The sequence below is a fragment of the Harpia harpyja genome, chromosome 2 (assembly GCF_026419915.1).
Source record: "Harpia harpyja isolate bHarHar1 chromosome 2, bHarHar1 primary haplotype, whole genome shotgun sequence".
Taxonomy (NCBI): Eukaryota; Metazoa; Chordata; class Aves; order Accipitriformes; family Accipitridae; genus Harpia; species Harpia harpyja.
The window spans coordinates 1,652,042-1,666,849 of record NC_068941.1 but is presented as its reverse complement, the minus strand read 5'-3'; the positions used below and the strand labels follow the sequence as shown (position 1 = coordinate 1,666,849).

Here is a 14,808-nt window from a genome sequence, read left to right as displayed (position 1 = left end):
TCTCTTTATAACAACTGCGTAGGGATGATCGAGACAATACTAACTAAGACCAAAGCTGAACTTAATATTCTACCTTTCGAAAGGCTGCCATAAGAGGAGTTATTTTCCTGTTATCAGCAGCATCCACATCAGCTCCAGCTTGAACTAGCAGTTGGACAACATCTAGGTGCCCTCCATTTGCTGCCAGCCACAGCGGAGTATTCCCCTTCTTGTTACGCACGTCAATGTGAGCTCCTCTACAAAAACAAACACATTCAATCAAACCTCTGAACCAGATTTTTGTTTCGTGTATCACCTGGACTGGCAAACTGGACATGCAACCCAAGAACAATAGGTTAAAATTCAATACTCATTTTTACATCAAACACATGCATTCATGGAGTGCTTCAACTTCCAAAATTACGTTTTTGTTTCTTCTGATGATGTCAAGAGCCTGAACTCAGCCTAAAGACAATTTTAATACTTTAAATCATGCTGTTTGTCAGCTGTCTCTGAAGCTTCACCAATTGCTTCGTTAACTCCCATCCATCAATAAACTGTATTCTTCATAAGCTTACTCAGAACAACGTATGACATTGCAAGTGCAAGCCAACAACTAGCGCGAATACTTTGAAAACGACATATTCAAAAGCTACCCAGGAAACTTAATTACACTGAATGTGCATCATGATCAATCAAAAAAAAAAAAAAAAAAAAAAAAAATTAAATCATCAAGATATAAGTTTAGTACGCGTCTTCTGTTGGTGAAGGACTTTACACTACCATCTAAAATGCCTGTGTGTCATGATTATGAGTACCACATATGTAAACTGTACAAGAAATTGTTTTTTTCCAACATTCATGATTCAGTGAGACAGGAAAAACTTGAGTTAGTCCATCTGGGCAAAAGCAGGCACTTGAACACCAACGAGAACTTCACTTTTGATAAATAAAAAAACATATCAAAGGTTGACAGACACAGACCCTTTCCCATTTCTTACCCTGTAGTGTACATTGGGAAATCTTATTCTATATTGGGAAAGATTACTCTAACTAAAGCCATATTCAAGATATTTTTCTTCAAGCAGCACACTTGCTGTATCGGGTTTGTGTGGCAAGGTTTTGGTAGCAGGGGTCGGGGGGTTACAGGGGTGGCTTCTGTGAGAAGCTGCCGGAAGCTTCCCCTGTGTCTGACAGAGTCAATACCAGGCGGCTCCAAGACGGACCCGCCGCCGGCCAAGGCCAAGCCAATCGGTGATAGTGGTAGCGCCGGTGTGATAACAGATTTAAGAAGGAAAAATAAGTTGCGGGGGGCACAGAAACGGCAGCCGGAGAGAGGAGCGAGAACACGTATGAGAAACAACCCTGCAGACCCCCAGGTCAGTGCAGAAGGAGGGGGAGGAGATGCTCCAGGCGCCGGAGCAGAGATTCCCCTGCAGCCCGTGGGGAAGACCACGGTGAGGCAGGCTGTCCCCCTGCAGCCCAGGGAGGTCCACGGGGGAGCAGATAGCCACCTGCAGTCCCTGGAGGACCCCACGCCAGAGCAGGGGGATGCCCGAAGGAGGCTGTGAACCTGTGGGAAGCCCACGCTGGAGCAGGCTCCTGGCAGGACCTGCGGACCTGTGGAGAGAGGAGTCCGCGCTGGAGCAGGTTTTCTGGCGGGACTTGTGACCCCGCGGGGGACCCAGGCTGGAGCAGTGTGCTCCTGAAGGACTGCAGCCCGTGGAAGGGACCCACGCCGGAGCAGTTCGTGAAGAGCTGCAGCCCGTGGGAAGGACCCACGATGGAGTTCGTGGAGGACTGTCTCCCGTGGGAGGGATCCCACGCTGGAGCAGGGGAAGAGTGTGATGAGTCCTGCCCCTGAGGAGGATGAAGCAGCAGAGACACCATGTGCTGAACTGACCGTAACCCCCATTCCCCAACCCCCTGCGCCGCTACGGGGGGTAGGCAGAGGATCCGGGAGCGACGTTGTGCCCAGGAAGAAGGGAGGGGTGGAGAGAAGATGTTTTCAGATTTGGTTTTATTTCTCATTACCCTGCTCTGGTTGATTGGTAATAAATTGAGTTAATTTTCCCCAAGCTGAGAATGTTTTGCCCATGACAGTAACTGGTTGAGTGATCTCTCTCTGTCCTTATCTCTACCCTCAAGCCCTTTGTTATTTTTTCTCTCCCCTGTCCAGCTGAGATGGGGGCAGTGATAGAATGGCTTTGGTGGGCACCTGGCATCCAGCCAGGGTTAACCCCCCCCACTTGCAAATACAGTACCTGCTAATGAGAAGCTCGCAGAATTTGTAGTGCCCTTTGTCTGCTGCAATGGTTAAAGCTGTATCTCTTGAAGAAGGTACTGGAGGAGCATTTACATCTGCACCTTTGTCCAGCAGAACTCTGCCCACTTCTGCATATCCACCAGAAGCTGCTTCCATTAATGGTGTGAGACCAGTCTAAGACAAGCAAGCAGGAAACATACGCAATTAGTTGGGGGTGGGGCGGTTTACTTGGGAGCCAGGATTTATTTCAACTTCCAGCAATATATTTCTAGTTCTGATGTATGGATTCCAATTGTTACCTGGCAAATTTTAAAACAAATTAGCAACATTTTGAAGGTGAGCTCATTTTCAGCTGACTTGAGAAGACCTTCCACCAGCAGCACGGTGGCCCTCTGCTGCTGCACAGTGCTAAGCAGGACTCAAAGCCCACTGCTGTCAGTTTCTCAAAACTAACCCAACCAACCTTGAACAGATGAGCATCATCAGCATTAAGTCCCATAAAGTGCCCATTTTATTATACAGATGATGCAAATCACATTTACCACCTTCATTAGGAGATCCTACATAGCAACATCCAGAAAGCACCTGGCTAGGTCAAGGGGACCTGTAATTTCAGCAAGAATACCTAGCAGCAATCAGTACCGTGCAGGTCCTTTTGAGCTCCTCTGTGGCAACCATTAAGTGCAGCGGAAAAGGAAAACGAAATGCCACATTTGTAGGAGATCTCTCTTTTCCCCTCCTCCTCAACATTCTAGCCATTTTTCTAGTGAACAGCCTTTCCTCCCATTTAAAGAGTTGGGGTCAACTGACGGACTCTCAACCACACATATCCCCTTTCAATTCTGCATCCCCACTGTGGATATAAGCAGCTGGCCAGACAAAACGGATTAGACCACGAGCATACTTAGGCCAAGATTCTAGCTATTTCTGAATACATTACAACCTTCTATTTTTATTATGTTAATGGATTACTGTTCTTAGGGTTGTAAGCACCTGAAGATCTATTAAGGCTTCAGAAGAAGCACTTATTTTTGATTAATTGTGTAACAACCAAAACACTAGCCCTTAAGTGCAGCCATTATTTTTCCTTACAAGACATGGTCCAGTTCAGTTAACTGAACTACAGAAGTTAACTTGTACAAAAGACAACACAATCAGATAACCACAGCAAAGTAATGACTTACAAGCATCTCTTTCTGGAGACTTACTCAGCTGTTTGCTCCTTACCTTAGCTCTATGTTCCACATTAGCTTTTCTATCAAGCAGCAGGCTAACCACTTCAGTTCTGCCTTGGAAACAAGCCAGAGTCAGTGCTGTATTCCTGTTGGTCTCTATCTGGGCATTTATATCAGAGCCCATGTCCAGTAATAGCTTGACAGCAGCAGTGTGCCCATTCATGGCTGCCAACATTAAGGGAGAAATGCCCAATTTGCTACCAGTTCTGAAAGAGAAAAAAGAAAAACCAAAAAGCTCTTTAAATCATAATCATGTTTCTGAAATGACTGCAACAAAACTAGTGAAGGCAGAGTACTTACCCAAGACTGAAAAATCAGCTACAGAGCAACTATTACTGAAACTACACGAGGTTCTCCACAGTAGCATTGCTTAGGACAAATATTTGTACTTAAGAGATACTGTGCGTGTTACCTTTTAATTGCTGTAAATCTAAAGGCATCTCTTATGAGGAGCCTAACTTTGCTTGGACCTTTCATTTGACTTGTGCAGTGCACAGCTGAGCTATTTTCTACCTCCCAATGGATGCAAAAGCATTACTTACAGGCATACACACACAGAAAAAGCCGTCATTTAACTACACAGGGAAAACAACGAAATCACACACACTCACACACACACACACTTTCTTCACATAACCCAGAACTAATTTCAATCCAGCAGGCCAACCAGAGGAAAAAGAAAGATTTCTGTCTTTGGCAAAAGACGACTGATCATATGATACAGGAAAGAATTTTAAAAAATACACAGAGAGAGATAGTAGAAGTTAAAAGAGCATTAGAAAAGCACAGTCAAAACCTTTCGTTTCCAACTTAAGAGGAAAGCAGCCTACTACAAACTAAACAATATACTGGTTGTGATCACGTAAGAATAGTAAGATTTTGCTCCACATAGTTGTCCAGTTGTCAAGAAATTCTTCTGGAGAGGGTGATAACTACCGAAACCGTGAGAGAAGGGGTGAAAAGGGAACTTGCCTGGAATTTATTTCTGCCCCAGCATTTAGCAGAATCTTGATAATGTTCACGTAGCCACCAGAAGCGGCGAGGCTTAAAGGTGTGTAATCAGAAACATTCCTGTGCTCTTTGTTTGCCCCTCGAGCTAGCAGCAACTCCACCACCTGCAGTGTTTTAAGAAATAACATCTGGTTTTCTCCCGAACTTGCAAATCTATCCAGGGCAAATGTTTTTGAAGCCTAAATATACCGTTGACATCTTCCAACAGTAAGAAAGCAATTTTACTCAGTTGCTTCCATATAATCCTCGCCTCCCTGAACAGATGAGGCTGCAACTATGTTCCCAAAGCCACTGTAAAACCTCCTTTAAAAAAAATCAATCACGATCACGCATTAGCATGCTTAAACCATTCATACCAAATTGTGTAACATAGCGAGAAAAAATTGAGATCTTCTTATGATTATTTCAGCTGTCTTTAAAGACTGTCAAAAACAGATTCATTTTGAATATGGTACACAAGGTAGTCTTGGGTTTTGTCCTCTCCCATTTTAATGCTCAGTTCACTACCAAGCTGAAAACTCATCCTCAAACCGAAGCTGCGGAGCAAACAAGAAAGAAGTTGCACGCTTTTATCTTATCTGTTTACACCACTACATTGAATGGTATACAGCTCGTACAGAGAAATCTCATGCAAGAGCCATCAGAAAAATTAACATTTGCATCCCTTGCCGGTTTTCTCTGTACATTAACAAAAAAACCACAAATAGTTCTTACGTTATTCCTTCCTTACAGATTCATTTACAACCCAAACAATTTACAGCTTCCCACATTCTACATGAAGCTTACATTCTGTAATCAAGTTTCTGCAGAAGACTTGACAAGCAACTAAACTGTCTGGCTACATAAAATCAAAATGAACACTGAGGTGAAAACCCACTGTGTCATCTCCAGCGCAATGTTTAATTTGCTCCACTTTCAGCTTTTAAACATAAAACATGTTTAGAATAGACCCACACAACTGAAGCCAAGGGCTTTAAAAGCAGAGTATTTTTCCATGAAATCACAGGACAAACATACTGCCAAATACAAAAATTGGGGCGGGAGGGCATCCCGACATCATCTCTACTGCCCAAAGCCCAGCGTTTTCCCATCTTCTTTACCAAAAAACATGAAAGAAAACACAATGCATTCCTCCAAGAAATACTGTTTGAGAAACACAGATCAATCAAATCCCTGAAAAAGTAAGCGTAAATTCACGTTTGCTGCATGAGGTTGCTGGCCACAAAGGCTGCTATGACAGACTTACTAAAAAGCAGGCCTTGCCCTTCCCCAGAGAGCATATGATTGTCATTGCAGCTAATCCTCCACAATGTCTGAAATCTTCCGCATGGCACTAAAAACAGGCCAGAATAGCTGCAAGTTTTCAGTCAGATTTTGTCTAGCGAAGTAATCCCCTTTTAAATGCCCCACTCTCACTGTTAAGACAACCTGCAGAAGCAGGAGAGGTATCTCCAACCTCATTAATTTCCAGATGGCCACAGAAGAAGGTGATCCTGCACCAGATTATACAGCTTCCACTGCGGCTTTTGCAATCCAAATAGTAGAAACATTAAAAGAATTACATACTTAAATTTTGTAACAACCATTAGAAAAAAATCAAAATGCAGATTTCGTAATTAAATCACAGAATACAGTATTTCACATACCATTCAAAAAAACATCGCCTACGTTTACTTTTGATCAATCATTTGAAAACTGTTTTTTCATGTTTTTAGTCAGAGACACTGGAGTCATGTGCAGTACTGCGACATCCTATGGCCTACACAGAATCCATTAGAAAACCCTCTTGACTCTTATATGGAACTGATCCGTGTCTAACTCCAGCTTTGCGAAAAGAACATTCATTGCATTCACTTTCGTATCTACATGTAATTATGCTGGTAAAAGCCCCATAATGAGCCACTAATGATTACAGTCATGAGGTCATCTGCACAGCACCGGTCCAGCTTATAAAAAGAAAAAAGCAATCTGTATGGGACGCGCTGCAATATGTAACTTGGAAAACATAAAGCTCTCTGCATGCTTTTTAAAACACACCATCCTGAAACAGAACAGTGAATTAAATGACTCTAACTTTGCTGGAAAATTGCTTTAGTATACTGACACAATGTGATCTATACACTGCTTTTGAAGACTTAAGTTTTACTTCACCTCTTGTCTCCCTCCTGAACAAGCCAAAGACAAGGGAGTGTCCTTGGTTCTCTCAGACTGGGCTTCAATATCAGCTCCGTTATCCAGTAAAATTTCAACAACACCCACGTGGCCAGCTGTAGCAGCCAAAATAAGCGGAGTAAACCCTGAAACGAAAAAGGATGTTTGAAGAGTCCACATTCATAGCTTAAGTGACACAAGTTAAACCATCAGAAAAACAAGCCTAAAAACTTCACATAAAGACAATGCTTATGGTGTATTTATTTAGTGTGGTATGCTGGAAAACCAGAGAGTCTGTACCGCCGTAAGGAGATACCTACCTTTCTTGTCCCTGTGTTCAATATTAGCTCCTCTCTCTAGCAGTGTTTGTACTAGCTCTTCGTGGCCACCAGCACAAGCAAGTGTCAATGCTGTGTCATGATTACTCTCAGTCTAAAGGAAACAGACATCACATATACAGCAAGATAAATATTTCCTTTTTCAAGTACAACCCCTGTTACATTGCATATTAGCCCAAGTACAACTATACCTGTGACAAAATAAAAAGCTTCTATAAGCTTAAGACATGTCTATTGATTGCCTCACAGTTATCTTTTGTGTTCTTCATAGTAGGATTCTACTTTGCAAGTCAGCTCTTTGGGAGATTTGTGAACAACTCCTGACAAGAAGTGAGATTCTTCAAGAACCGAGATCTCATCTGTGATTTGCTAACTAGATCGCCGCCTTTACCACTGCTTGACTGTGACCTTTAGATGGTACCGTGAAGGTAAGAATTCTGTCTTTAACTCTCAGTGTCGCCCGGGCCACTGTATGTGACCTCCATCCTATTTGAAAGAGCAACTGAGAAACTCGGAGAACTACTGGCACTATTAGTTACAGCATAGGAACTGACTAAAGTGACATGTCTCCCTTCTTAAACAACAACAAACACCAAAACAACAAAAACACCCAAAACCCACACACATCTCTTAGCTGCTATGAGAACTTAGTTTTACTTCACTTTATTATGACCCAGCATAGTTGGCAACTAATGGTAATGTTGATCTGCCGTGGTGTCTACCAGCTAACAACGAGGCCAGTCAGGTTGTGGCAAGAGCTCCTGGACATGGTCACAGGAGAAACCAAGCCCAGTACCACGAGCAGCTGAAGTAGCCAAGCCCAGCTTTCCAGAGGTTTCTCCCCCTTTGTCGACAACCATCTCATGCCTCTCCTCTTCTCCACACTGCCCATATCTTAGCCGCGTTATGTATAGTCTAGGGCTATGCACATACGTATGTTAGTTAGTATATGCGTGCTTTTTTTTTTTCTGATGGCCAGCTAGCTGCAAGTCAAGATAAAGTAGCCCTATTTAAAATTCCTTTCGATACAGAAATGCCTGTTCTTTAGTGGAAATGAGAGCTTGCATCATTTCCTCTTGTTGAAAAAATTATTAGTTTCAATACTTTCATACTTCTGTCAAACTGGGAGATTGTTGGCCAACAACTTCAAGCACCACCAGAAACAACAGTGTGCAACATTTTAAGGCTTATTTTTGTCTTGGGATACCAGGCCAGAAGAATATTTGCTTTCTGTCAGAAGACAACTTTGCCGTTTCTCATAATGACTCCCGACAACAACAAAGAAGTAAGAAATCCAAGTGTTTAGTCCTTCAAAGACCTTCTCTGTTGTTCAGCAAGAGGACAGAGGAAAGTGGGTTGCAACTCTCCGGGGAGTTGTACAGGCTTTCGAAAAGCAGCAAATCAAGCCTCTAGAACCCCATTCGTTACACAACAGAGCTGTTTACCATCGTTGAATTATTCAGGATGCAGAAGCAAAATAGCTTCACGCATCTGTGCTGCACGGACAATTGCAGGCTTACCTGTGCATCGATATCTATAGCAGGATAGATTGGCAGCATGGCTGAAGGAGAAATGATAGGACTCGGAGTTGGCGTCTGAGGTTGGGAGACAGAAGTTGCAATGCTGTGGGTAGGAGTGTTTGACATTGCAGATGCTCTTCCGCTCACTGCTGTTGAACAGAATAATTACACTTAGTAAAAGCAAAACACTTTACTTCAAAAGTTAAATGTGACAATAAATGAACAGTGGGACAGAACTCCCACCGACAGACAGAACTCCTTAAAAACTTCACTTTCCACAAATATGTATTTTACACATTTAACCCAATCTTTGAACCTTTAACTTTTTGAATTTGACAACTATGAAAAAGGTTATCAGTATTCAATCAAAGAAATAGGTAAGTATCAGATTCACATGTTTTCTAGAAGCCCAGCACAAAAAAATTTTTTTTTTTTTTTAAAAACCAAAAAATCTTTCCTACAACAAGTCAGCCATTATTTGGACCAGGAGTTCCATACCTTTAGAAACACAACTGCAGCACAAGTCCAATCAATGGGCATCTATGCAATTTCTCTTAAAACAGTTTGAAGATTCTCACATAAAAGTCTGTCCAACCTTTAACCCCCAACCCCCCAGCCCCCATAAACATAACAAAAAAGCAACAGTGCTAGCATCAGGATGCTCACATGGCAGAATTTGTTGAAACCAGAGAAGTGGAAGCTTCTTAACAGCCATTTTGCAGAAACTTTGGTGAAGGTTGTTAGGATAAGCAAAAGGTAACACCATTTTATAGTTGATGACAGTGTATCAACATGACACAAAATAGCACCGACTGGCACACTTCCCTGAAATTCATTTCAGACATATAATGTTTACAAGCACAGAGCAAACTTGAATCTAAAACAGCCTGTGGGGGGAAACTCCCATTTTCCTACCCCCCCCCCCCCCCCCGCCTTTAAAGCACTCCATGTTTTTCTCCCTGACTTTTCTCCAGTATTTCTACAGGTCTTTATCAGGTGTGATGAGCAAAGGAGAAAATAAAATATTGTACGCTTCTCCTGTCAAGTTGACAAAAACACCTTTAACTGCAAAATGAAAGAAATGCAGTTTCCACACATTGTCAGTGTTCATCTAGTATGCACCACCAAGTAACCTTACGGAACATCAAAATAAGGCCCCTTTATCCCCAACTTTTCAAGTCCTGTTCATTTTTCAACAGGTTTAATCATCAGCCGTGTCTATAACTGCCAGACATTGATAATTAGCTCCTGTATTTAATTCGAAGTGCTAAGTTTTTCCAAGAGATGCCACAAAAATTGTATCCTAACATGCCAATTTGCGTACTCCCTCCTCTGCAAGGCTCCTAAGTTTTTCACCCGTTACTAATTTAATTTCTGGACTTCCTATACCAAATCCCAGCAAAGAAGCTAATAAATGTCACTGAGAGAAACAAAGAAGCCCCAACTTAGAACACAAGAAGTATAATTAATCTTATATTTAAGAGTAAATCAAGATTCTAACTCCCTTGATCTTTATATTAGAATACCCTTTGAAAACTTCTCTCATCTTATGAGACAGATCACTCTAGGTATAGATTAAAAGAAACATACAGAAGCTAAGCCAAAATATTCTGACATAAGGTCAAAAACTATGGCCTAAGGGAGTTCTGTACAGAGGAGAACTAACCAAAGATCATAACAAAATATCATTCAGTGAAACATCTAATTTAAACTCGTCTCATGCCTTATCCTGACTGTAAATTAGAAATATAACCTAAAAACAGAACTTCAAATTGGTTTCATATAGAAGGATAAGAAGGTGTCAGTTTCAACTCCTGCTTCCCTCTTTACATGTACAGTCATAACAAGTAATTTTGAAAAACTAGCATATTTACCTTCTTTCTGTAAGTTCAAAGAAGAAGTTAAAGCAGCATAAAATAGTAACGGAATTATAAAGCATCATGATTCTTGACTCTCACAGCTAGTCCAAAAGAACCCGATAAAGATGGCAAAACAGAGTGGAAACTAACCACGTACACTTAACTTGCATTAGATAAAAGCATGATCATCAAATAATCCACACATAAGAAGTTAACCCCGCTACAGTAGCATGCGTATTTTAAACAGTTGCTAAGAATTACTGCTGTAGTCCCAATATGGGAGCTGGGGAGCATCTACTACATTACAGGAGACACTATTAAAGTTCTTACACTTAAAATTAAAAAAAAAAAAAAAAAAAATCAAGGTAGTTAAAAAGGTCTCAACTCAGGTAAACTCTTTTTTTTAATACCAGTGTGTTACAGTGAGGGGGAGGAAAAACAAAACAAAAAACCAAGAGAGACATGTTTAAAAGCCAACACCCCTCTTTTCACAAGGAAGAAAACCTTTATTGTACAAGCCATATAAAAATGGTTTTATGCACGCTAGCAGAGCAGAATATGCATGTTGACTTACAGTTCTCATATTAGATATATTTCAAGTGTGCTTCAGCAATAATTCACCAACAAATATAGTTCATATCCCTACAGCACATTTCACTGAGACAAGATATTAATTTTTTGGGGTAATGACTTAGATTATATTTATTTCAACATCACCTGTGCAGACTTCAAATTTGTAATGAACATGCCAAGGGCAATGAAGAGAACCTTTACCGTGTCCAAACGAAAATATTATAAGTTTTCAATAAGCCAAGGTTTTGACAACAGTCTTGAGCAGTGAAAAAAGTAACCAACTAGCTTGATCATCAAATCTACATGCACTGATGGTCGAAGGTTTACCTTTCCCCTCCGCCCCTCCATCTACTCTAATGGAACAGTGGCAAAATTTAACTGTAAGTCTGTACTTCAACATTAAACCATCATTACCTTATGCCTGGGCTAACAGTCTTCAAAGCTTACTCACTATTACAATATTTTAGCATATACATGCCTTGGTATGGGACCAACTACCAGTCTTAATCATGTTATGAAACAAGGTCAAGCTTCTTTGTCAGAATACATCACTGCAAGCACCGTTTGACTACTCTGGTCAAACTCTTTTAGATTTGAACATTAGACAACCAGTTTTGCGCTTACTGATATTAGAAGCACAGCTGCTTTTCGCATTGCTCTCTTTCTGGAGATCTCAACTGTCTCTTAGCTTAAAGTAAAAACAGGACATCCTCACAGCTGCTACCTTCTCCCCCATGCACAACAGCCTCACCATCCAGAGAAGCATTTGGCTTACAAACGCCGCCCTAGGATCAGGGGAGGAAAGCAAACAGCCAAGCTGACAAACTAAAAAACCTGAAAACTAACACAAGATAATTGACATTTGCGGCAACAGGATTTTTTCCTCACTGATCTACATGTCCTAAATCAAAACCTATGTCTGGAAAAAAGCCTGACATTATGAAAGAAACATGGGGTTGTTTGCGCTGTTCAAGTTTGCTGCTTCCTTGAATACTTCGTATTTTCACAAAGCGCAAGATGTTACAGAAACCAAGCACCTTTATAGTCCCATTTCATCTTTATGTCGACCATTTAAGCTTCTTACTGGTGTTGTCTGATTGTGGGCACAGCATTGTTCTTACGCATTTATTCCTTATCTCCTATAATGTCAACAGTAGATGTATAAAAGAACTGTTTCACATCACATTGCCATAAGCCAAGATGAGGGACTGAAAAAAAAATACGTTACAAGAAATATGTTAGATACCTCAGCTTTTTCAACTTGTTTCAAGCCAACTCAACAGGCTTGTTCCACATCAGCTTCTTCTCCTCTGCCCCCAATTTCTCTGTAGTATCTTAAGTTATTAAAAACTATGTTCCTGTCACACATGCTTAAAATCAATACAGAACACTTCAGATGCATAACATGCCTCGAATTACAAGAGTCAAAGTTACGTTCTGAATTCAAACACAAACACATAGTGTTGCTTCTATGCACTAACAGCGCCATGGATGAAGCCCGAAAACCACACCACACGTGTAGTCTTGATGATTACTAGTTACAGCATGAAAGGTAGACTGCGACAGGCTCAGTCCCACACAAAACCAGCTGCTAGCAATAAAGGGAAGTCTTTTAATATCTCAAGGACAAAGGTCTAAATGCATTTACCATCCATTTGCAAGAACGGCATAACCGCTGCCAGCAAGCAACTGTAGTTACACCAGTGCATAAAAGCTTGCATCCTCAGTTTTCTGCAGCTCCCGCACAGGTTGCGAGTGGGACAGAACCTCCCAATTTTTCTGTGCTGCTGCCGCTCTACAGTTATTTTTTCAGTATGGAGTTAAGAACTTGAATGCATATTCTGTCTTAGGTATTAATTTAGACAGCTACAGTTAAAATGGACTCATCCCACAAGGTGGCTTCCAGGAACTAATCTTATCAAGTGCTTCAAGATTCCTGAAGCTCTTTGTGAGGCTCTGTTACTGGACATAATCCTGTGAATAGTACCTACCTTAAAAAAAGTTTGCTATTAAAAAACAGGAATATACTGTTTTCTTTATATACTTAACACACCATTTAACATACACAATGTTTTCATTCAAGTGTTACATAACTAGCCCTAAAAAAATATTTCTATTCACTAGCCTCACAACAAGCAAAGAATCTGTCCAACATCTGAAGCTGAAGAGCGAACCTTTTGCTTGTCATCAATGCCAGCAGGACCAGAAAGGAGCCCAAAGTTAAAACTGAAAGATTATTTAGTGCTTTTTCAACATACCCTATTTTGTTCTTTAAAAAAACCCCAAACCCCTTAACTTGGTACATTCTGTCACTGTGTTTCCAGGCAAATTGCGTAGACCTCTGGTAACACCAGCTAGCTCCTCTAACAGCAAGGAATCCTACTCTGAAGTCCCTGACTTGATCTAGCAACAACACTTGACCTCTACAGCGATACCCACGTCTTACGCTCGCCTCTGACAAATACCAGCATTTGCACACCTGGCCTTGTTGGAAACAAGTACTTAAAATGGGAAACTTAAACTCATTGTTTCCAACTAATTAAGCACAGAGATGAACACTGGGTAGTTTGCACAGTCAAGGTGAAGCTTGGGTTCTGTAACCCGTGCTGCAAGCCACAGCTCTGTGATGGAACTAAACAGAAATCATCTCAGGAACAGAGATGTAAATCCATGGGAATGTTCTAGAGGGTTCCTATTAAAGCAATACACAAAGCTACTAACAAAATATTTAGTTGCTGCTTAAATGTTTTGTGTTACATTGAGCCCATTTCACCTCCACGCTAAATTCTGATGTGTGGATTCAAGCTGGCACTTAAATTGTATACTCAGGTCTGTGTCTGCTCTCGCTTAAAAAAAAAAAAAAAAAAACCAAACCCTAAAATCAGCCACTTCACAGAAAAGCAAGGATGGAATAACATCCGTACAGCTTTTAACAGACTTGCCACCAACACCTTCCAGAGTGCAATTTTTTTTTGCTGGGGGATGAGAGCAGCCCTGCGGAGAAGGACTTGGGGGTACCGGTGGCTGAAAAGCTGGGCATGAGCCGGCAACATGCACTCGCAGCCCAGAAAGCCAACGCTATCCCGGGCTGCATCCAAAGCAGCGTGGCCAGCAGGTCAAGGGAAGGGATTCTGCCCCTCTACCGCGTTCAGCTCTGGAGTCCTCAGCGCAGGAAAGACACGGACCTGTTGGAGCGGATCCAGAGGAGAGCCGCAAACATCGTCAGAGGGATGGAACACCTCTCCTGTAACGAAAGGCTGACAGAGCTGGGGTTGTTCAGCCTGGAGAAGAGAAGGCTCCGGGGAGACCTTACTGCGGCCTTTCAGTACTTAACAGGGGCCCGTAAGAAAGGTAGGGACAAACTTTTTAGCAGGGCCTGTTGCAATAGGACAAGGGGTAATGGTTTTAAACTAAAAGAGGGTAGATTTAGACTAGATAGAAGGAAGGCTTTTTTGGTTAGGTTTTTTTGGCTTTTTTTTTTTTTTTTTTTTTTTTTTTTAACATTGAGGGTGGTGAAACATTGGCACAGGTGGCAGATGCCCTGTCCCTGCAAACATTCAAGGTCACGTTGGACAGGGCTCTGAGCAACCTGATCTAGTTGAAGATGTCCCTGCTCACTGCAGGGGGGTTGGACTAGATGACCTTTAATGGTCCCTTCCAACCCAAACTATTCTACGATCCTATGAATTTAGACCTCACTCCCAATTGCATGTGCACACGCACATACTAAGAACCGGGACTAAGCAGTACAAAAACATTCACTCAAAATTCACATTGAAAATACCTGACCTTTCCAAAAAGGCATGCATGAGCATTTGGGTAGGTGGCAGATGACCTAAAATCGTAGATTCTCAAGATGTTATATGCAGTTAAACA

General features: G+C 41.6%; 1 protein-coding gene across 4 annotated transcripts in view; it reads right to left on the bottom strand.

The window, feature by feature from the left end:
• The window catches only part of ANKRD17 (ankyrin repeat domain 17), a 96,928-nt gene that overhangs the window by 15,928 nt on the left and 66,192 nt on the right, over positions 1-14,808 (bottom strand). For 3 of the 4 annotated variants that reach the window (XM_052812007.1, XM_052812032.1, XM_052812024.1), the window contains 7 exons: positions 8,501-8,649; positions 6,963-7,074; positions 6,643-6,788; positions 4,453-4,595; positions 3,473-3,686; positions 2,244-2,419; positions 74-236 (listed from right to left, as the gene is read on the bottom strand). In XM_052812007.1, coding sequence (XP_052667967.1) covers positions 74-236; positions 2,244-2,419; positions 3,473-3,686; positions 4,453-4,595; positions 6,643-6,788; positions 6,963-7,074; positions 8,501-8,649 — 1,103 coding nt within the window. The remainder of the gene's footprint in view (positions 1-73; positions 237-2,243; positions 2,420-3,472; positions 3,687-4,452; positions 4,596-6,642; positions 6,789-6,962; positions 7,075-8,500; positions 8,650-14,808) is intronic. The other variant, XM_052812015.1, reaches the window with a different exon arrangement.